Here is a 22,202-nt window from a genome sequence, read left to right as displayed (position 1 = left end):
CCTCGAGGGGAGGGGGCGCCTCTGAACCCCTCCCCAGTTTAAGAGCCCCATATTCCCAGTGTAGCACCCCCCCCCCAGTTTGTTTGGTGGGTTCTGGGCTCCCCCCTCACTCCCCCAAAGGACCCAAATTTGGGGTTAAAAAAAGCAAAAACCCGGATTTTTTTTATTTAAATAAACCCTAAAGGAGGGGGGGAGGACACACGGTGGTGGTGGGGGTCGGGGGGCACTGAGGGGACACAGTGGAAAGGGGGGGGGGATGACACAAAATTTGGGGACCCTTAGAAAAAAACTACAGTTTAAAAGTGACCCCCCCCCCCAACCCCCCCAGGGCTGCACCCCACTGCCTCCCCCCCCCCTCCCCACATAGCAAAATAACTGTATTAAACCCTAAATCCCAACAAAACACCCCAAAAATGAAGCCGGGGAGGGGGGTGTGAGAGGCCTGGGGGCCCTGGAGTGCCCCAACCCCCCCCCAAATCCCCCAACCCCCCCCACAGCCCCCGAATCGCCCCCCCCCGGGCCCCTCAGATTTGGGGGAATGGGCTCAGCAGAGCCAAAGTCCTTCTTGAAGTGTCACCGGGGGAGGACCCCAGAATTTGGGGGTGTCCCGTCCCCCCCAAACTCCTCCAGGCCCAAAAAGGGGGTTCAGGGCACAAAAAGGGAGGAGGCCAAATGAACATCTCCTGCCCCTTGGAGCAGTGTGTGATGGGGGACAGGGACACCCCCAAAGTGGGGGGCAGAGCAGGGGCACCCCCCCCACCCTGCGGTTTTGGGGGGGCTTGTGGCTGCTCCTGCCCTCCCCCACCTCGCTCCTGATCCAGGGGTTTTCCAGGAAACTGGGGGGGCCCTGTCCCGCCCCCGGCAAGGGCGCAGACCTCCCAGCACGGGGGGACACAGGCAGCACCCCAAAACCACACAAAGTCGGAGAAACCCCCCCCAAAATCTGAAGGAGTTCCAGAGGAAATGGGAAGTGCCGCCGAGCAGGATGCGCCGCTCAAGGGGGTCCCCCCCAAATTCCTCTTTTTTTTTCCTATTTTCCAACAACAAAAAAAGGGGGGTGCACCCCACCCGCCTCCCCAACATCTTCAGTTCTCCTCCTTTTCCCAAAGAGAGGGATCGATGCTGCTGCTCCCAGCGGGACCCTCCTACCTGTGCTCAGGTATCCTGGATCCGCTGGGATTTCGGGCACTTTGGGGGTTCCCAGTCTCTCCTAAGAGGGGAAGGGGTGCATTCAGGGGTGTGGGTTCAGGGGAGCACTTGAAGATTCCAGGAGGATTTTTTTTGTTTGTTTGTTTTTTTGGATCGTAATCCAAGTTTTTAGGCCGGAGGGCAGGAACGATCCGAGTTGGGGTTTTTTTTTTTCCCACGCTGGCAGCGCTCGGTTTCTTCCCCGTCCTTCGAGAGGGGGAGGGTGAGAAATCCAGGTGAGGCGGAGCACGGTGACGGGGAGGAGGGGGCGCGGGAGGAATCATCCCCCCCCACTTCCCGCACCCCCTGAACTTCCCGGCGTCCCCAGATGTTCACAGCAGCAGCTGGGAGTCGGGAGGGGTCTTGGTCTGGCAGCCTTGGCACATGCGCTTGTGTCGCAGCAGCCGGTCGGTGCGGGAGAAGCTCTGCGGGAGCAGGGCGGGCTCAGGGCGTGCGGGCGCTGCCCGCGGCGCCTGCCCGCGCCAGCTCCCGCGGCGGTACCTGCATGCAGCGCTCGCACTGGTACGGCTTCTCCCCGCTGTGCACCCGCTTGTGCCGCTCCAGGTGGTACTTCTGGATGAAGCGCATGTCGCACATGTCGCACTCGAAGGGCTTCTCCCCTGCGGGCCCGGGCGGGAATTAGCGCGCGGGGGGATCATTAAGGAGCGCTCATTAAGCAGCGGTCATTAAGGAGGGGTCATTAAGGAGGGGTCATTACCGGTGTGGATGAGGATGTGCCGCTTGAGGTGGTAGCTGCTCCGGAAGGCGCCGAAGCAGTGGTCGCAGATGAAGTTCTTGAGCTGGAAGGAGCCGTTCTGCTCGATCACCACCATCTGAAACGGGGTTGGGGGGGGAGGGATTTGGGGGTTCAGAGCCGGGGGGACCCCCAGCAGCCCCCCCCAAATCCCCCCCCCCGGCCGTCCTGCGCCTGCCGGAGTTTGGGAGATTGTCTTCCTCCTCCTCCTCCTCGTGCGGCGCGGCGGCAAACCTGGGATCCTCGGCGGGAGGAGCTCGGGGGTCCCTCGGCGCCGGGAACCCGCTTGCGGCGCTGCCGGGGGGGGCGAGGGGGTGTCAGCGGCCCCCGAGACGGCCCCCGACCCCCCCGGAGCCCCGAATGGAGGGGGGGACCCCCTGCCGGGGGAGGGGACCTGCCTTTTTCATGGATTTCTTGGGGTTGGAGGCCTCGGGAGCATCGTCGTCTTTGCGGGCACGGGGCTTGTCGGGGTCCTGGCGGAGGGACTGGGGCGGGAAAGGGGGCGGGAATTGGGGGGCGGGAATTGGGGTGGGGGCGGGAAAGGGGGGATTTGGGGAGCGGGAATTGGGGTGGAGTTGGGAAAGGGGGGATTTGGGGAGCAGGAATTGGGGTGGGGGCGGGAAAGGGGCAGGAATTGGGGTGTTGGGGTTGGGAAAGGGGGGATTTGGGGAGCAGGAATTGGGGTGGGGGCGGGAAAGGGGGGATTGGGGGAGCAGGAATTGGGAGGAGTTTGGAAATGGGGGATTTGGGGCAGGAATTGGGAGGGGTTGGGAACAGGGCAGGAATTGGGGTGGGGTTTAGGAAGGGGGGGATTTGGGGCAGGAATTGGGGTGGGGGCGGGAAAGGGGGGATTTGGGGCAGGAATTGGGGTGGGGGGATTCAGGAGGGGGCATTGCGGGACCAGGAGTTGGCGGGGAGGGGTTTAGGAAGGGGTGATCGGGGGGGGGGCAAAAATTGGGATAGAGGGGATTTGGGAATTGGGGAGGAGGGATTGGGTGAGCAGGAATTCGGGGGGGTCGGGGGAGCAGGAAATTGGGGGTAGGAGGGGTTCAGGATGAGCAGGGAATGGGGAGGTTGGGGGACAGTGGAATTGAAGGGGAAACAATGGAATTAGAACAGGAAAATCAGAGGCAGGAAAAACCAAACAGAGGAGGAAAAATCCAAATGAAGGAGGAAAAGTCCAATAAAAGAAAGGGCGAGCGAAGAAAGGAAAATCAAATAAGGAAATGGGAAACGAAAAGACAAAAAAACACAATTAAAGGAAAAGGTCAAATGAGAAGTGGGAAAGTCAAACAAAAGCAGGAAAAGTAAAGGAGGAAAAAGCCATTTTCCCATACGCCATAAAAGAGGAAAATTAAAGCAGGAAAATTAAAGCATAAAGCAGGAGAAAACCAAATCAGAAAGGGAAAAGGTCAAATAAAATATAGAAAAGGACAAACAAAGGGAGAAAAATGCAAATTTGAGGAGAAAAAAAAGTCAAATTCGAGGAGGAAGAGGCAAATTAAAAGTGGGAAAATGCCAAATTTGGGGCAGAATAGCCCAAATTAAAGCAGGGGGGGAAAAAAAAAAAAAAAAAAAATTAGCTGGACCCCCCTCCACCCCCCAAATTAAAGGCAGAAAAAAGCAAATTAAAGGTGGGAAAAGCCAAACTAAAGGCATAAAGCCCGAATTCAAGGTGGGATCCCCCAGTGGAAGGCCGCAGATCCCAGCCGGGGGTTCCCACTCCGTACCAGGAGGTCGGGGCTGGAGCCCCGTTCCCGGCTCCCGTCCTGCTTCCCTCCGGATTTGGGCATCATCTTCTTGCTGGCGACGGTGGGGACGAGGCAGACGCCCGAGAGCCCCTCGCAGGCCAGGAGACTCGCCTGGAACAGGGACCCCCGGGATCAGCCCCGCTTCCCGGGAACGCCAGGGCGCCCCTCGGAGCAGGGAGCGGGGCAGGGACCCCCTGCTTCTGGGCCCTGAGGGGAAATGGGGGAGAGGATGGGGAAACGTGGGGTGATGATGGGGAAACGTGGGGATAACACTGGGGAAACTTTGGGATAATGCTGAGGAAACGTGGGGATGGTGATGGGGAAACTGCGGGGTGATGCTGGGGAAACTTTGGGATAATGCTGAGGAAACTGCAGGATAACGCTGGGGAAACGTGGGGATAACGCTGGGGAAACTGCGGGGTGATGATGGGGAAACTTGGGGATGATCTTAAGGGAAATTTGGGATAATGCTGGGGAAACTTTGGGATGATGTCGAGGGAAATTTGGGATAATGCCGGGGAAACTTGGGGATGATGTCAAGGGAATTTTGGGATAATGCTGGGGAAACTGTGGAGTAATGCTGGGGAAACTTGGGGATAATGCTGGGGAAATTTCGGGATGATCTCAAGGGAAATTTGGGATAATGCTGGGGAAACTTTGGGATGGTGTCGAAGGAAATTTGGGATAATGCTGGGGAAATTTTGGGATGATCTCGAGGGAAGTTTGGGATAATCCTGGGGAAACTTGGGGATGGTGTAGAAGGAATTTTGGGATAATGCTGGGGAAATTTTGGGATAATCCTGGGGAAACTTTGGGATGATGTCGAGGGAAATTTGGGATAATGCTGGGGAAACTTTGGGATGATCTCGAGGGAAATTTGGGATAATCCTGGGGAAACTTTGGGATAATGCTGGGGAAATTTCGGGATGATCTCAAGGGAAATTTGGGATAATCTGGGGAAACTTTGGGATGATCTCGAGGGAAGTTTGGGATAATCCTGGGGAAACTTTGGGATGGTGTAGAAGGAAATTTGGGATAATCTGGGGAAATTTTGGGATGATCTCAAGGGAATTTTGGGATAATGCTGGGGAAACTTTGGGATGATCTCGAGGGAAGTTTGGGATAATCTGGGGAAATTTTGGGATGGTGTCGAGGGAAATTTAGGATAATCCTGGGGAAACTTCGGGATGATCTCAAGGGAAATTTGTGATAATCCTGGGGAAACTTGGGGATGATCTCAAGGGAAATTTGGGATAATGCTGGGGAAATTTTGGGATGATCTCAAGGGAATTTTGGGATAATGCTGGGGAAATTTTGGGATGATCTCGAGGGAAGTTTGGGATAATGCTGGGGAAACTTTGGGGTAATCCTGAGGAAGCTTTGGGATGATGTCAGGGGAAATTTGGGATGATCCCAGAATAATTCTGGGAAGACCCTGAAGTGGAACAGAGGGGGTTGAACGCTCTTCTTTCAGCCCAATGAGGATTCGAGGTCAACATGAAAAATTCGAGGGAATTGTGCAGCAGCTTTGAGATAATCCTGTGGAAAAGTGGGATAAACCCAGGGCAAAACCAGGAGACCCCAAAACTGGGAATGGAGGAGGCTGAACCCCCTTTTTCTGAGGCCTGTTGGGACCTGAGGGATAATGGGAAATTCAGGGAAAAAAATCCAGGGAAAAAAAAAATGGGGAATTATGGAGAAAATTTGGGATAATTCCCGAATAATTCTAGGGAGAGCCCCAAAGAAGGAAGGCTTGGGGAGCTGAACCCCTTATTTGAGGCCTGACAGGACCTAAAGGCCACCAGGAAATTTGGGGAATCCTGGAGAAAACTGGGATAATCGCAAGGAAAATTCAGGATAAACCTGAGAAACTGCTGGGAGAACGCCAGGGAGAACTGGGATAATTCTGGGATAATTCTGGGATAATTCTGGGATAAAATTCTGGGATAATTCTGGGATAATTCTGGGAAGACCCCAAGGTGTGTCTGAAATCCCTTCTTGCAGCCCAGAGAGGATCTAATGGACAACAGGAAACTTCAAGGTAATCCCGGGGAAAATCCTGGATTATCCCAGGGAAAACTGGAACAATTCCAGCAGAAACTGGGAGAATTCAGCACTAACCCTGGAAAAACCCCCAGAATGGGGAGGGGAAGGTGGGGGGAGACAAAGACACCCCCAAAGTGCCTCCTGAACTACTGAGCTTGCCTCTATTGGGGCCCTAAAGGCTACCGGGGAAAACTGGGATAACCCAGGGAAAAATTTGGGATAATACTTGGAAACTTTGGGATAATCCTGGGAAGAACCCAAAGTGTGGAGGGGGCAGCTTGGATCTCCTTTTTTTTGAGGCCTGACAGGCCCTCAGGGCTAAAGGGGGGGAAAAAAAAATCGGGGTATTTCTCGAGAAAATCAAGATCATCTCGGGGAGAACAGGGATAATCGTGGGGTATCTCCCTGGAGCAGGATGGGGGGACGGGGAGGGACCCCCCACCCCGGCGCAGGGGAGGGAAGTTCCAGCTCCACGTCTCTCCCCTCTTCCTTCCCTTTTCCCAGTTTTTTTTGGGGGGGTGGGGGGGGCCGTTGTTCCCCCAAATTCCTGGGCCTGGGGGTGTCAGGATGCAGGGGGTGGGGGCTCATTACCTGAGCCATGCTGTGGGAGCCTTTGGCCTTACTTCTCGCCCAGGTAAAGCTCGTTTGGGGTAAGAAAAGGTGGGATCAGTAAATTTTTATGGATTTTTGGGCGGGCTCCAGTACCCGCCACGGCGCCGCCATTCCTTCTCCTTCTCCTCCTCCTCCTCCTCCTCCTCCTCTTCTTCCTCCTCCCGGGGGGGCCACTGGGGCAGGAAGGGGGGGGACACAGGGCCGGGCCCCCCCCCGAAGCCGGGACCCCCCGAGCTGGGCGGGCGGTGGATCTGCGGGGATGGAGCCGAACCCAGGGGGATCTCCGCCTGCAGGGAAACAGCGGGGAAAAAAAGGGGGGAATCAAAGGGGGGCCCAAAGGGAGGAACCTCGGGGTGAGCGGGGAAACGGGGACAGCCCCGCGGGCAATGCGGGGAGCAACCCAGGACAGGCTGGGAGGGAATTCCTGGAACGGGGAGAAACGGGGTCCCGGGGGTGGGGACGATTCTGGAGGGTCCCGGGGGAGTCTGTGACCTGCGGGGGTCGGGGGGGGTGACACAGGGGGTGTCACCAAAGCGAGGGGTCCCGGGGGGGAAATCTCAGCCGGGGGTGAGCGGGGAGCGGACGGGGGGGGGGTTTGGGTCACACCGGGGAGACCCCAGGGAGGGCCGGGGGTGTTACCGGGGGGGGTCCCAGCGGCGGTGTCCCGGGGAGGGGTCACAACCGGGGAAAGGCCTGAGAGCGGTCACGCCGGGAGGGGCCACGCCGGGGATCGGGGCCGCCTCTCTCGTTAGGGACCTCCCCCCAATCCCTCCCCATCCCCCTCCCACCCCCGGCCCGCTCCCCTTCTCCCATCCCCGGTGGGAACGGCGCCGCGGCGCCGGCCGGGGTCCGGGCGGCCCCGAGGGTGCCGGAGGGTCCGGCGGGGGGTGTCGGGGGGAGATCGCTCCGTACCTGCCGCGGCCCCTCCGCGCTCCGACCGCCCGAGCCCGGCCCCGCCGCCCCCCCGCCGCCGCCGCCGCCACCCGGAAGCGGAAACCCCCGCCCCCGCCGCCGCTTCCGGGGCCGCCGCGCGCCGGGCGGAAGTACGAGCCGCCTCGCGCATGCGCACGCTGCCGGCCTGACGCCGGGCTCCGCGCCGCCATCTTGGGTGAGGGCAGTTGCCGTGGCAACGGCGCGGCCTGCGCCCCTCCGGGACCCACGGGCCTCCCTGACCCGCCCCCGGGACAGGGACGCACCCCCTCGATGCCCCCTGACTCACCGGGATAAGGAGCGACCGCGGCCGACCCCACCCCCGACCTCCCCGGGAGCGGGACGGACGCTTTCCCACCCCGCAATCCTCCCCTGGCGCCCCCCGCTGCCCCCGTTCGCGACCCCCCCTTGGGGGCCTCCTGCTACACCCCCGCTTTGGGCCCTCCCCTCCACACTCTGGCCGCTCTCTTTGGGGTGTCTCCCGTGACGCATTTTGGGGGCTGCTCCCCCCCTTTCCTCTGCACACTTTAATTGCCCCCCCCCCCGGGGCTGGTTCTGGCCCTCCCCTTGGTGTCTGAGAATTGAGGGGGATACTAGAAACGCGGCACTGGGAATAAGAGGCACCGGGAATAAAGGACACTGGGAATGGGTGCGGGGACAAGGGTGACACCAAACACTGGTGGAGGGACACACTGGGAGCAATGGGGCTACACCTGCGATGGGGGGGTGGATACACTGGGGACAGGAGGGACAATGGCAAGAGGTTTGGGGACCCTGGGAATTGGTGGGGGCCACACTGGGAATGGGTTCTGGGGACACTGGAAATGGGAGGACATATGGGATCACCACTCTTGCCACAGATCCAGGGACACAGTCCTGATCCTGCCTCCTGTCCCCAGAACGCTCCGTGGCTCCTTCCCGAGTTCTGGACTTTGCTCCTTGCCCCTTGGCAACGTGACCAGAGGAAAATTCCGTCCTGAGGAGGGGAGAGAGAGGAGCCCGGAGAGCCTGATCCCTGGAGAGCCTGATCCCAGGAAAAGCTTCTCCTAGGAGCACCTAATTCTGGGATCGCCTGGTCCCGGGATCACCTCATCCCCAGGAGAATCTGGTCCTGGCAGCACCTGATCCCAGAAAATTCCAGCTGGCAGAGGTGAGAGGAGCTGAGACCACCTCAGTCCAGAGAGCCTGATCCCCGGAGAAACCCGTCCTGGCAACACCTAATTTTGTGATCATCTTATCCCAGAATTACCTCATTCCAGAATAACATAATTCTGGAATGACCTTATCCCAGGAGAATTTCACCATGAGAGAACCTTATCCCAGGAGCATCTCATGCCAGGGAGAAGCTCATCCTGGGACCACCTTACCCCAGGAGAGCCTTGCCCCGGGATCACTTTATCCCAGGATTAACTCCTTCCAGGAGAAGCTCATCCTGGGATCCCCCGTCCCGTCGCTTTCTGCCAATCCCGGTGTCCTCCAGAGTCTCCCCGTGTTCTCCTGCCATGGCTGAGCCCTCTGGGTATTGGGACAGCATCCCTCTGGATGATCCCGGCCTGGACATCGCTGCTGGGGAGGAATTCCTGCAGGAAGTGTTCCAGATCCTGCTGGAGGAGGGTGTGCAGAAGAGCACGGACGTGACACAGAAGGTTGGGACACTGGAGCGGGTGGGGGTCCCCAATCCCGCACCACCCCATACCCATTTCCAGCCCCAACCCCATTCCCAGCCCCATTCTCAACCCCAAACCCGTTCCTGCACCTATGGATGTGACTGGAAGGAGCCCCCTGGGCGGGGGTGGGGTCCCCAGTCCGTCCCTGTTTCCTGTCCTATTCCCAGCCGTGCCTTGTCCCAGTCACAATCCCATTCTCATTCTCAGTCATTCCCAATCCCATTCCCAGTCATTCCCAATCCCATTCCCAGTCATTCCCAGGCATGTGACTGGAAGCAGACATGGAAGGGGGTGGGGTCACAATATTGCTCCTTTCCCATTCCCATTCCGAATCCCAGTTTCAGTCCCATTCTCAATGCCGTTCCCAGCCCATTCCCTCTGTGCTTTCCAGTCCCTCCCAGTCATTCCCAGCACATTCCCAGGTGTGTGACTGGAAGGAGCCCCAGGAGCTGCGGGAGCTGCTGGATCTGGAGCTGCGGAGCCACGGGGAGGGGCAGGAGCAGCTCCTGCAGCGCTGCCGGGACGTGCTGCGCCTCAGCGTCCGCACGGGTGCGCTCCCAGTGCACACCAGTACACACCAGTACACACCAGTACACAGGAGCACCGCCCCAGGGCAGGCCCAGTGCCTCCCAGTTTAGCCCTGCACAAACTCCCAGTTTGGCACGGCAGCTCCCACTGCAGCCCAGCAGGTGCTGCTTCAGCCCCAGCGGCTCCCAGTGCGGCCCCTGGTGCCTCCCAGTGTCCAACGCCGTGGCCCTGCCGTTTCCCCCTCCACGTTCCCCCTGATCTTCCACGTCTCCCTTGTCTGCCCCCCTGACCCCCCATTTCCCCCCCACATCCAGTCCCCGATCCCCCCATGCCCCCCCAACTCCCCCATGTCCCCCCATGTCTCTTCTGTTCCCTCCATACCCACCCCCGATCCTCTCGTGTCCCTCCATGTCCCTCCTGTGTTCCCCCCTGATTCCCCTATATCCCCCCTGCCCCCCAATTTTCCCATTTCCTCCCACCCCCCGCCCCCCCCAATTCCCCAATCTCCTTATGACTCCCCCACGTCCCCACTGAACCTCCTGGCTCTTTCCCTTATCTTCCTGTCTCCCACCCTCCCTGTGCCATCCCCCAACCCTCTCATTTCCCCCCACCCCCTCCCATACCTGTGTCCCCCCCAAGTCCGCCCCTGACCACCCCGTGTCCCCCCAGGTCACCCCCGGTTCTTCAACCAGCTTTTCTCGGGGCTGGACCACCATGCCCTGGCCGGGCGGTTCCTCACCGAGACCCTCAACACCAGCCCGTGAGCCCCCGAGACCCCCCAATGGGGGCTGGAGGGTGGGGGGAACCCCAAAAACCTGCCGTGACCCCCCCCGGATCTACAGCCCGTGAGCCCCCGAGACCCCCCAATGGGGGCTGGAGGGTGGGGGGAACCCCCAAAAACCTGCCGTGACCCCCCCGGGATCTACAGCCCGTGAGCCCCCGAGACCCCCCCAATGGGGGCTGGAGGGTGGGGGGAACCCCCAAAAACCTGCCGTGACCCCCCCCCCCGATCTACCTGCGAGGAGCCCCTGGTTCTGATGGAGTGGGAGGTGCTGAGGGAAGGATTTCGGGGTGCTGAGGTTTGGAGGAAGGGGGAGGGTTTGGAAGGGGAGTCAGGGCAGGGTTTTGGAGGGTCTCAACACCCCCAAGCCCCTGCCCTGGCTCCCCTGATCCAACCTCCAGCGCTGGTGCTGATGGAGGGGGCGTTCTGGGGGGAGGGTTTTGGGGTGCTGAGGCTCAGGGGAAAGGTGTTTGGGGTTCAGAGGTTCCAGGGGGAGGGGGACCCCTCCGACTGCTGCTGGGCCCTTCCAGATACACGTACGAGGTGGCCCCAGTGCTGTTGCTGATGGAGGAGCAGGTCCTGGCCAAGCTCCGGGAGCTCGTGGGGTGGAGCAGCGGCGACGGGATCTTCGCTCCTGGTATCCTGGATCCTTCCTGAGGGTTCTCCCTGTCCCCCCTGTCTCCCTGGCAGCCTGTCCGTGGTGCCCCGGGGGTGACACGGAGGTCTCTGTCCCTGGGCAGGGGGCTCTATGTCCAACACGTTGGCCATGAATGTGGCGCGATTCCGGCGCTTCCCGGAGAGCCGGAGCAGAGGGAACTGGGACCTGCCTCGCCTGGGCCTGTTCGCATCCCAGGAGGTGGGAGTGGGGGCCTCGAGGTCTCCCCAAAACCTGATCCTCAGGGTCATCTCAGTTTGGATCCATGAGGTCCCCCCAAACCTGGTCCCTGGCGTCATTCCAAACCTGATCCCGGCATCGCCCCAAAACCTGATCCTCAGGATCATTCCAATTCTGATCCCTGGGGCCATTCCAAACTGTATTCCTGGGGTCACCCCAAAACCTGATCCCTGGGGTCATCCCAAATGTGGCCCCTGAGGTCACACTGAACCTGATCCCTGGGGTCACCCCAAATCTCATCCCTGGGATCCCCACAAAACCTGACCAGGGGGTCACCTGGGGTCATCTGAAAACCTGATCCTGCTGTCACCCCAAAGCTGATCCTTGGAGGTTTCCCTAAACCTGCTCCATGGGGTCACCCCAAAACCTGGCCCATGGGATCACCCCAAACCTGCTCCATGGGGTCACCCCAAAACCTGGCTCATGGGATCACCCCAAACCTGCTTCCTGGGGTCCCCCCAATCTTGGTCCTGTTTTCCTGCCCAGAGCCATTATTCCATCCTGAAAGGAGCTGCTCTCTTGGGAATTGGCACGGACAATGTTCACCTGGTGCGGACGGACGAGAGGTGGGTGCTGGGAGGTCCTGGGGGGCCCCAGACCCGGGGCTCCCTCCGTGTCTCCAGCCCTGTCCCTTCCCCTCAGGGGGAAGATGATTCCGGGAGAGCTGGAGAAGGAGATCCAGAGGGTGAAAGCTGAGGTTGGGAGAGGCTGCGCCCCCCATGTCCCCAGAGCCCCCCAAACTCCCCAATGCCTCCCCAGTATCCCCGATGGCCTTCCCAGTGTTCCCAAAGCTCCTTCAAAGTCCATGTGTCCCCCTCTAAGTCCCCAGTGCCTCTCCAATGTTCCCAAAGCCCTTCCCATGTCCACAAACCCCCCCCATGTCCCCCCAAATACCCTGAATCTCCTCCAATGCCCCCCATCCCACTGTCTCTTCAACTCTCCAATGCACCCAATGTCCCCTGTCCTCCCCAGGCCTCTTGTCCCCCCTCAAAGTCCCCTGAGTGCCCCAAAGTCCTCTAAACCCTGTTTCCTGCACCCACAGCGTCCCCCTGTATCCTCCAATCCCACCGACCTTCCTGTGAGCCTCCCCAAAGTCCCCCCTAACGCCCACCCAGGGCTCGGAGCCCCTTTATTTTCTGTGCCACTGTCCCGGCCACCTTTGACCCTCTGTGTCCCCCTGTCCTCTGTCCCCCAAACCCCTCTCAAACCTCTCCAAGTCCTCCCCAAACCCCCTCAGAACCTCTGCAAATCCCCCTCAAACCCTCCCAGATTCCCTCCCAGTCCTTCCCAAAGGTCCCCCAAACGTTCCCCACCCAGGACATGGAGCCCCTTCTTTGTGCCACCTTTGACTCCCCGTGCTCCCCCTGCCCTCTACCCCCTGCAGCCCCCAACACCCCCAGACCCCTCCCCGGTCTCCCCCAGGGCTCAGAGCCCCTCTTTGTGTGTGCCACGAGTGGCACCACTGTCCTGGGCGCCTTCGACCCGCTGGACGCCATCGCCGACGTCTGCGCCCGCCACGGGCTGTGGCTGCACGTGGATGTGAGTTTGGGGGGGTCCCCTGGGTGGTTGGGACCCGAGGGTGCCCCTGTGGACACTGATCCCCCCTTTCCCTGCAGGCAGCGTGGGGGGGCAGCGCCCTCCTGTCCCCCCAACTCCGTCACCTCCTTGCCGGCATCCACAGGTGTGTCCTTCCCCCTGCCCCCCCGAAAGGCTCCCACCCCACTCCCTCCAAGTTTTTGGGGATCCTGTTTTCCCCACGGGACCCCCCAACCTCTGCTGTTCCCCCCGCACCAGAGCTGACTCGGTGACCTGGAACCCCCACAAGCTGTTGATGGTGGGGTTGCAGTGCTCGGCCTTCCTGCTCCGTGACGGCTCCGTAGGTGCCCCCCATCCCCAATTCCTGTCCCTGGGATGCCTCCCCGGGCCCCCTCCTTCATTTTGGTGCCCCCCCTGCTCCTCCCAGGGGCTCCTGCAGCGCTGCCACGGTGTGGGGGCCCCGTACCTGTTCCAGAGGGACAAGTTCTACGACGTGTCCCTGGACACGGGGGACAAGAGCCCGCAGTGCGGCCGCCGCGCCGACGGCCTCAAGCTCTGGATCCTCTGGAAAGCCGTGGGAAGCCAGGGGCTGGCACGGCGCGTGGAGCGGGCCTTCGCTGCCACTCGGTGAGCCCTGGTACTCGGGGGACCCTCTGTCCCCCCAAACTGTGCTTCACCCCTTTGTTCCCGCCAGGTATCTGCTGGAGCAGGTGAAGAGGAGGGAGGGATTCCAGCTGGTGATTGAGGTAGGGATGCTGGAGTGTGGGATGGGGAATGTGAACACCTAAGAGTCCTGGAGGTTGGAATGCCACAGGTCTAAATCATCCTGGAGGTTTAACTCCCCGGGGATTAATCCCAAAGGTTTGAATCCACAAGGAGTTTTCGATTCCCAGAGGCTGAGATCTCAGAGGTTTGAATTGTCCCAGAAGTTTAAATCCTGGAGGTTTCGATCCCTGAGGACGAATCTCAGCGGTTTAAATCCCGGAGTCTGAAATCTTGGAGATTGGAATTCCACAGGTTTAAATCACCCCAGGGGTTGAAATCCTGGAGGTTTTAAATCATTCTCCAGAGGTTTGAATCCCTGAGGATTAACCCCAGAGGTTGAAACCCCAGACACTTAAATCCAAGAGATTTAAACAATCCTGGAATTTTAAATCACCCTGGAAGTTTCCATTTCAGAGGTTTAAATCCTGGAGGATTAAATCCTGCAGGTTCCAGTCCCAGACAATTAAATACACATGGGTGAATTCCTGGAGGTCTGAATCCCCACCAGATTCTGGGAATTGGGTCAATGGCCAGGATCTCCTTCCTCTTCCTGCAGCCAGAATTTATCAACCTCTGCTTCTGGTTCATCCCACCCAGCCTGCGGGGCAAGGACAGCTCCCCGGAATTCTGGGACAAACTGGGAAAGGTGAGCCCAGAATTCCAAATTCCCACGCCCACAACAGCCCAGAATTCAAAAAAAAAATCACCCAAAAATAAACCCCAAATCCTCCCGAAATGGTGTTTCCCCCTAGGTGGCCCCAGCCATCAAGGAGAAGATGATCCGGAGGGGCTCCATGATGGTGGCATACCAACCCCATGGATCCCAGGTCAACTTCTTCCGGCAGGTCATCACCAATCCTGCTGTCACCCGCCAGGACCTGGACTTCTTCCTGGATGAGATCCAGGAATTGGGATGGGATCTGTGAGCCCTCCCCAAACCCCCTATGAAAGACCCCAAAACCTGTCCCCCATCCCTGAGGAAGAGGAGCAGAGCCTCGGTTTCTTCCCCACATCCCAAAATTGGAAATGACCCCAAAATCCCACCCTTATGGAATCACACAGCACCTAATGGTCCTGATCTGATAATAATTTGATATGACCCCACCCCCCAAAATGCGGTTTGGGGGTCCCTCAATTCCCCTGGAAGCTCCAGAGGAGGCTGTGCATTCTGGGATCAGGATGTAGCAGCCTTGTGACTCTCCTGACATTCCCATGACTTCTTGAAGCTCCAGAGATTGGAATTTGTATGGAAGGGGATCTGCCAGCACCCAAAAAACTCTTGGGAGGGTAGTGCAAAACCTGCTGCCTCCATCCCTGAGGAAGTGCAGCAGAGCCTAGACTTCCTTCTGGAATCTTTAAATCAGGAATTAAGGTGGAAGTTCTCAGTGCTTGATGCCAAAATTCCACACTCATGGAATAAAACAGCATTTAATGGTCCCGATTTTGCATTAATTTGCTATCACACCCCTCTCCCCCCGAAATGGCGCTCGGGGGTCCCTCAATTCCCCTGGAGGCTCTGGAGGAAGCTGAGGATTTCGGGGTCGAGCCGGGCGTGCTCAAGGCAGGATAGGAGCTGGGACGCCGTGGCCTTGTGTCGCTCCCGCCGCTGCCACTCCCGCAGCATCTCGAAATTCCACAGGACGGGATTGCCGGGGTTTTCCTCCTGGATCTGCTCCAGCCGGCTCCTCTCCAGCCCTAGATGCAGAATTCCTACTTCCTGCCACTCTCTTCCCAACCTTTGGGCCACTTGCATCAAATCCTTCTCGGTCAAGCGCCGGGGATTCCTGGGTGCCGCTGGAATCCCGCCAGGACCATGTCCTGGAGTGGGGTCCTCCCTCACCTTGGGGGTGCTCCCGTTAGCTTCCCAGGGAGTTTCCTCCGGGATTTGCTCTTCCAGGGGCAGCTGGAAGCGCCGGATGAGGTCGAGGCGGCCGAGCTGCCGCAGGATCCCGGCAGTCACACGCAGGGAATTCCCCGGGAAGCGCTGGAGGAGGATCCGGCACAACTCGGGGCGCGATGCCGGGGACAGAAGCCCGGCAGGAACTTGTTCTTCCAGCAGGAACTTCAGCTGTTGGAATTGCTCCTCCGGGAGCGCCTGGTGCACCTCCAGCAGCGTCACCCGCTCGTCCTTCGCCATCGGGGCAGAAAATCCCGCAGGGAAGTGGAGTCACTCCTGGGACACAAAAGTTGGGAGGGGGTTCAACGCAGCCCAAAAAGTGGGGGTAAAAAGAACCCCCAAAAATTCGGGGAGGGGGTGGAAGGGCTCCACGAACTGGGGGCAGACGGGTCACCGCCCACCCCCAGGGCTTTCCTGCTGCCCCCGGTGTCCCCCACCCTGCCCCGGCGCTGAGCCCTCCCAGGGTCCCCATAGAGCACCCGGGCCTGAGACTCCCGAGTGTCACCCCGGTGCCCCCTCAACCCTGGAGCCAGGTCACCCCAGCGCCCCCCCATCCTCGCCTGGGACCCCCGAGGTACCCCCAGTGCCCGCACTCCGTCCCGGCTCCCGCGGCGTCCCTCCCGGTGTGCCCGCCGCGTGGCTTGTGCCCTTTGTTCCGGGTCCCCACGATGTCGCGGTGCCCGCGGTGCCCCCCGGCCCCGATCCGCGGCGGTGTCCCCCCGCGCCGCCCGCTGTCCCCGGGGCGCTCCCCGCTCTCACCCCGCTCTCCCCGCGGTTCCGGCCCGGGCAGGGGCGCGGCCTCCGCTCCCGCCACAGCGCTGCCGCGGTAACGGGGGCGGGGCGCGGCGGGCCCGGGGCCGGGCGTCGTTCGGGAGCTCCGGGGGCCGCTCGGGCGTGCGGGGAGCGAGTCTTGGCTCCAGTGCCCAGCCCCGAGTGCGCCCAGTGTCCGCCGATAACTCTGGATCCTCCCCAGTCCTTCAGTCACTTCCAGTACCTCCCGTGCCCCCCGTCTCTCAGCCCCCGCAGTAACCCCTAATCCCACCCATCAACCCCCAAGCCCCTGGCAGCTCCAGTCCTCCAAGTCCTCCCCAGGACCCTCCAGTCCCTCCATTCCCTCAGTAACCCTGAGTAACCCATCAGCAGCCCCTGCAATTCCTCAGTCCCTCCGGCATCTCCGAGCACTCCCCAGTCCTCCAGCATCCTCCAGTACCCGCCAGGTCCACTAGTATCCATCCAATTCCCCAGTTTCCCTAGACCCCCCCAGTTCCCCAGTCCCCCCACTATTCCCCAATCCCCCCAGTTCCCCATTCTCTGCGTTATCCCTGACGCCCCAGTATCCCCCAATCTCCCAGTCTCCCCCAAAATCCATTATCCCCCAGTCTCCACAGTCACACCAGTATCACCCAATCGCCCTAATCCCTCAGTAGCCCCAAATCCCCGTGTATCCCCCAAACCCCGCAGCCCCCCCCGGACCGTAACCTCCCCAGAGTGCCCCCTCCAGTGTCCCCCCAAACCAGGCGGACCTGGCCACCCCTCCCCCGACTCCCCGCGTCTATTCCACCCCCGATGGTGGGCGGGTCCTTGTTGTCCCTCCCTCTTGTTTTTTGGGGGGGTCGCCCTGGGTGGGTCGGGGGGATTCGGAGGCCTCCCCCCGGCACGCTGCGGCGCTGGCGGCCCCCCGGGATCCCTTCCCCCCGAGCTCCCTGAAGCCCCCCGTGCTCCCTGTCAGGGGTGAGTGACCAGCGGGGACATCCCCCCCAAACCGAGACCGAGCAACTCCCCTCGTCCCCCCTCGTCCCCCTTGTCCTTTTCTTTTTCTGCTTCCCCTGCCCAGAGCCCCCCGCGATGGCTGCGGTGCGGGGAGGGGCCGAGAGGAAGCGACCCCCCCCCCCCAAATTTAGGGATTTAGGGGTTCCTCCATGGGGGGAATGGGAGGGGACCAGGGTGGTGACGTCATGTCACTGTGCGTGTGTCCCCAGCGTCGGGAGGGCCACGGAGGGGGTTGGGGGTAGGGGGGATCCCTCCCTTGGGGGCAGCAGCGACCCCCGCTTGGGGTGTCCTGGGGTCCCTCCAGTTCTCTCCCTGCCCCCTCCACCCCCCCGGCAGGGTTCTCCCATCTGGGTGACGGCGGCAATGGAAGCGGGGGGGTGTCGGCCCCCCGAGATCCCCCTGACCCCCCGGATCCCCGGGACACCCGGCTGCTCGAGGGTCCCCCCACAGGTGAGACCACCCCACCTCCCGCGAAAGAGGCCTCTGGCCACGGTCAGAGGCTCTGAGGGCGCCCCTGGAATCGCGGAGGGGTTGGGCGCCTTTTTGGGGGTCCCCTGCGGACCCGCAGTGAAGGGGGGACACCCTGCCTCCGTGGAACAGGGAGACCTCAAACCTGAGGGAGGGGCCCGGGGGCTGCCGGGGATGTGGGGGGTTGCGGTCCCATGGTGTGGAGGGTCCCCAGTTCCAGGGTATGGAGGTGACCCCATCCCAAGGTAAGGGAATCCTAGGAATGCCAGGGTGCCCCATCCCCATGGCACAGGGGTACCTCAGTGCCAGGGTGAGGGGAGGCAGAGAGATGGCAGAGTGTCCTGTCCCCGTCGTGTGGGGTGCCCCAGCTCCAAGGTGTTCCCATTTCCCATGCCCCAGGATATGGGGGTGTCACATTCCTATGGCATAGGGATACACCAGTTCCAGGGTCTGGGGGTGCCCCAGGGATGGGGGGGTGTCCCAGTCCCATGGAATGGAGTACCCTGATCCTGGACTACAGGGGTTCCCCAATTCCAGGATATGGGAATCCCAGGAATGTGGGGTTGTCCTATTCCCATGGTGTGGGGTGCCCTGTTCCCAGGGTAGAGAGTGTCCCAATTCCAGGGTAAGATGGTGCCCCAATCCCACAGCTCAGGGGTACCCCAGTCCTGGGGGGCGGTGATGTCTCATTCCCATGGAATGGGGGTGTCCCGGTGCTGGGGTACAGGGATATTCCATTCACATGGAGTGGGTTTGGGGGTGCAGGGTTCTAATCTCATGGCATGGGAGTGCCCCAGGATGGGGCTGCAGGGTCATCCCAATCCCATGGAATGGGGGTGCCCGGATTTTGGGGTGTAGAATGCCCCAATCCCTCATGATGGGGGTGTCCCAGGATTGGGGTGCAGGGTTTCCCCAAGCCCATGGCATGACGGTGTCCTGATTTTGGGGTGCAGGGGCGTTTCTGGGTACCCTAACTCCATCCCTGGTTTCCAGAGGGAATTTGGGGTCATCCCTGGGTGGTTCCACCTCCATGTCTGTCCCTTGCCCCACCTGCACCCCAATCCCAGACCCTTGTCTGGGTGGGAATGGAGGGGTTGGGGGGAACCGAACTCCGGCTTTGGAATATGATGGGGATGGGGGTTTGAGAGGGGAGGGAGGGGGTGGCGACAGGGATGGGGAAGGAGGAAAAGGGATGAAGAAGATGGAAAAGGGTTTGGGAAGGGGTAGAAGAGATGGGGAAAGGGCGGCAGGGATGGGACAGGGGGAGAAGGGATGGAGAAGGGGATGGAGCAGATAAGGATGGGAAAAGGAAGGGGAAGAGAGGATGGGAAAAGGGGAAGAGGGGCTGGAGGAGATGGAAAAGAGGATGGGGAAAGGACAGTGGGGATAGAGCAGGTACAAATAAGATGGACAACGTTGAAAAGCAATGGAAAAGGGGAAGAGAGGATAGAAAATGGGCAGAAGGATGAAGGTACCAGTGGGACCAGGATGGGCCAGAGGGCCTGGAGCAGGTGCCAGTTGCAAAGGGGAGGTGTCATTGGGATGGGGCAGGTAGGGATGGGAAAGGACAGAGGAACTGGGGCAGGTGCTGATGGGGTGGGGCGGGTGCACACGGGGTGGGGAGAGGGATTGGAGCAGGTGCTGACGGGATGGGCCAAGGGGCCCCAGGCCCCTGTCCCTGCCCTCCCCGCCCGTGCCCAGCCCCCTCTCCCACAGCCCATCACGGCCCAGCTCGGCCACGCCGGAAGCCCCCCAGGTCCCCTGTGGGGGGACCAAGACCCCTGAAGGAGCTGCTGGCGCCAGAGGGGGCCAGGCTGAACCCCACCATCTGCGGGGAGTGTGGGAAGGGCTGCAGGCGGAGCTCAGACCTGGCGCAGCACTGCATCATCCGCACCGGGGAGCGACCATTTACCTGCGGTGCCTGCGGGAAGGGCTTCAGCCAGAATTCCAACCTGGCCACGCACCAGCGCATCCACACTGGGGAGAAGCCCTTCGGATGCCAGGACTGTGGGAAGCGCTTCGGGGAGAGCTCGGCACTGGTCCAGCACCGGCGGACGCACGCCGGGGAGCGGCCGTACCGGTGCGGGGAATGCGGGAAGAGCTTCAGCGTCAGCTCCAACCTGCGGCGACACCACCGTACCCATGGGTGAGAGCGGCCCCATCCCTGCCCCGAGTGTGGGGACGCTTTCTGGAACCCTGGACAGCTCCAGAGGCACCTCAGGGAGCGCGTGGTGTGAGGGGGAAGCAGGGTGGGCATGGGGACAGGGACCCCTGGATGGGGGTAGGGACGCTGTGACAGGGACACCAGGGCAAGGATGGGGATAAGGACACCAAGGTCGGGGCACAAGAACGGGGATGTATTGGTTTGGCACAGCCTGGATTTTGGTAGCGGGGGGGCCACAGTGTGGCTTCTGTGAGAAGCTCCTAGAAGCTTCCACCATGTCCGGTCGAGCCAACCTCTGATGGCTCTGAAGATGGACGTGCTGCTGTCCCAATTAGAGGGGCCGGTAACGCCTCTGTGATGACATATTTGAGAAGACGATCAAAAGGGTGTTCGCGCAGGTTTTTTTCCCGGGGTGGCGAAGCGCTGCTGCCAGGGCCATCCTGGCACAGCCCGCGGCAATGTGCTGTGGCCGCTGCTGTCTCGGCGGGGCCCACGGCCTTGCCCACCTGGCCGCCCCGAGCCTGCCGCGCCGCGGTGAGAAGGGCAGGGACGGTGGCGGCAGCTTCCCCTTGCCAGCACCCCGCGTGAGGAGAGGCGTTAAATAGCGCCAGCGCCGCGGCAGCCACTGCCCGTGCTGTGCCCGGCTGACAGCGGGAGCATGAGGAGCAATTCCCCTGCGTGGAGCCTGGGTGAAATCCACTTGGCGCTGCGGGATCCTGCAGGAATCTTTGAACTGCCGGGACTTGTAGGCAATGGTGCCTACAAGCAGCAGTTTTTCTTCCAGTCGGAGAAGAGGAGGAAGTGAGGACGCGTGAGGGAAAACAACGTGGCAACAGCAAGGTCAGTGGAAAAAGAGGGGGAGGAGGTGCTCCGAGCGCCAGACCCGGGATTCCTCTGCAGGCCGTGGTGAGGATTCTGGTGAAGCCAACTGTCCCACTGCGATGCGCAAAGTCCATGGGGGATGCAGGGATCCACTCGCAGCCTGTGGGAAACCTCACACCAGAGCAGGTGGAGGCCAGAGAGAGCTGTCATCCAGTGGGAGACCCGAACAGAGAGAGAGGATCCCTGCTTCCAGAGACAGAAACAGAGCCATTGCTGCCAAACTAGAGCAGCCTGTCCTTAGAGGACTGCACCCCATGGATGAGGAACCCAGGCCACAGCAGTTTCAGGAAGACTGTTTTCCCATGGGAGGGACCACACGGAATAGCAAAAAAGAGACTTCTCTCCCTGAACGAGAAAAAGATCTCGAGTGGTGAACTGACCAAAGCCCCCATGATGCCCTGTCTCCCTGCACTGTTGGTGGGAAGGAGAAAGGGGCTGGAGGGAAGAAAAGGTATTTTAAGGGCTTATTTTACTTCTCCTTGTCCTCCTCTGATTCTATTAGTAATAAATTTACTTTATGCCTTTAAATTTGAACCTGTTTTGCCCTTAGAGTATTTTTTTCCCAGTCCTTAACACACAAACCCTTCATTAATTCTTGTTTTCCCCCCTCTCTTTTGCCTAATTGTAGCAAAAGAGGGTAAGAGAACGACTCTCAATGGTGCCTGGCATTTGGCCAGTGTGAAACCACAAGACACCAGTATGGCAATGGGAACAGCAGGGTGGGGACAGGGGAACCAGGATGGGGACACCGTGATGGGAATGGGGACACCGTGATGGCAATGGGGACACCGTGATGGCAATGGGAACACCAGGGTGGGGACAGGGGAACCAGGATGGGGACACCGTGATGGGAATGGGGACACCGTGATGGGAATGGGGACACCAGAACGGGCCTGTGGGGACACCAGGATCAGGACAGGGACATCAGGATGAGGATGGGGACCCTGGAATTGGAGTGAATGGATCTGCTGACATCATCAATAAAAAGTCCCAGAGCAGTCTCATCCCACCACACAGATTTGGGGACCTCCCCAATGGCGTCACCCCCAGGGGGTCCTTACCCCCTGTTTTTTCCCACTGCAAGGTCTTGGGGTCACCCCCAGTGATCCCAGTGTGGCCCCAGGGAGCTTTTTCGGTTCTCGCCAGATCCAGTTCCAGCACGGGGCACCTGTTGGAAAAGGGGAGCAGCACGGGGGTGCCCCACTCACACACTGGCACTCCCAGGCACTCCAGGGGGCTCTGGAAGGGGGGTTGCAGGAGGAGCACACAAAAATCCTGATCCCACAATCCTGCTCACAATTGTCTGGCCTTTTTGCATTATTTCAACCATTTTTTAATTTCTGGGGGACAGAAAACAGACAGAACATCAGAAGGGGCTCAGGGATTTGGGGGGTACATGGGGCACCCCAAAACCTCAATCCTGCAATTCCACAATCCCATAATTCCATGATCCCACTCATGTACCTCCAGCCTCATTGCAAAATTCTGACAATTTTAATTCCTCAAAATTGTTGGCTGCTTGCCAGAGTGGCATCGCCGCTCTTGCTTCTCTCCACCCAACCATCTCC

General features: G+C 60.3%; 3 protein-coding genes across 9 annotated transcripts; 2 read left to right on the top strand and 1 right to left on the bottom strand.

The window, feature by feature from the left end:
• Positions 1-504: 504 nt before the first annotated feature.
• On the bottom strand, positions 505-7,321 carry ZNF740 (zinc finger protein 740). Of its 4 annotated transcripts, XM_040088697.1 has the most exons (9): positions 6,991-7,091; positions 6,331-6,638; positions 3,673-3,804; positions 2,341-2,427; positions 2,177-2,236; positions 1,907-2,021; positions 1,690-1,808; positions 1,492-1,613; positions 505-1,395 (listed from the first exon to the last, which is right to left on the bottom strand). In XM_040088697.1, exons 2-8 carry the CDS (start codon positions 6,337-6,339, stop codon positions 1,521-1,523), a joined length of 615 nt encoding a protein of 204 aa, XP_039944631.1. In that variant the 5' UTR covers positions 6,340-6,638; positions 6,991-7,091; the 3' UTR covers positions 505-1,395; positions 1,492-1,520. The 4 variants fall into 4 exon arrangements, with proteins under 4 accessions (XP_039944631.1, XP_039944630.1, XP_039944629.1 ...); XM_040088696.1 differs by lacking the exon at positions 6,991-7,091 and adding an exon at positions 7,264-7,321 and having other exon boundaries at positions 505-1,613; XM_040088695.1 differs by having other exon boundaries at positions 505-1,613.
• A 155-nt stretch (positions 7,322-7,476) lies between these two features.
• Positions 7,477-14,552, top strand: CSAD (cysteine sulfinic acid decarboxylase). Of its 4 annotated transcripts, none has more exons than XM_040088680.2 (15): positions 7,477-8,431; positions 8,702-8,927; positions 9,371-9,497; positions 10,146-10,236; positions 10,788-10,894; positions 10,998-11,113; positions 11,639-11,718; positions 11,795-11,849; positions 12,575-12,691; positions 12,769-12,833; positions 12,947-13,028; positions 13,116-13,315; positions 13,383-13,434; positions 14,010-14,099; positions 14,206-14,552. In XM_040088680.2, the coding sequence occupies exons 2-15, from the start codon at positions 8,784-8,786 to the stop codon at positions 14,377-14,379; spliced, it is 1,500 nt and encodes a 499-aa protein (XP_039944614.1). In that variant the 5' UTR covers positions 7,477-8,431; positions 8,702-8,783; the 3' UTR covers positions 14,380-14,552. The 4 variants fall into 4 exon arrangements, with proteins under 4 accessions (XP_039944614.1, XP_039944615.1, XP_039944617.1 ...); XM_040088681.2 differs by having other exon boundaries at positions 7,625-8,431; positions 9,386-9,497; XM_040088683.2 differs by having other exon boundaries at positions 7,625-8,431; positions 14,014-14,099; positions 14,206-14,381.
• Positions 14,553-16,018: 1,466 nt separating this feature from the next.
• Positions 16,019-21,235, top strand: LOC131378733 (zinc finger protein 70-like). The gene is made up of 4 exons (XM_058423858.1): positions 16,019-16,176; positions 16,852-17,081; positions 17,457-17,570; positions 19,305-21,235. Exons 1-4 carry the CDS (start codon positions 16,019-16,021, stop codon positions 19,736-19,738), a joined length of 936 nt encoding a protein of 311 aa, XP_058279841.1. The 3' UTR covers positions 19,739-21,235.
• The last annotated feature ends 967 nt before the right edge of the window (positions 21,236-22,202 follow it).

The sequence above is a fragment of the Hirundo rustica genome, chromosome 35, assembly GCF_015227805.2.
Source record: "Hirundo rustica isolate bHirRus1 chromosome 35, bHirRus1.pri.v3, whole genome shotgun sequence".
NCBI classification, from domain to species: domain Eukaryota; kingdom Metazoa; phylum Chordata; class Aves; order Passeriformes; family Hirundinidae; genus Hirundo; species Hirundo rustica.
The sequence above is the reverse complement of the archived record's forward strand: the minus strand, read 5'-3'. Positions and strand labels throughout refer to the sequence as shown.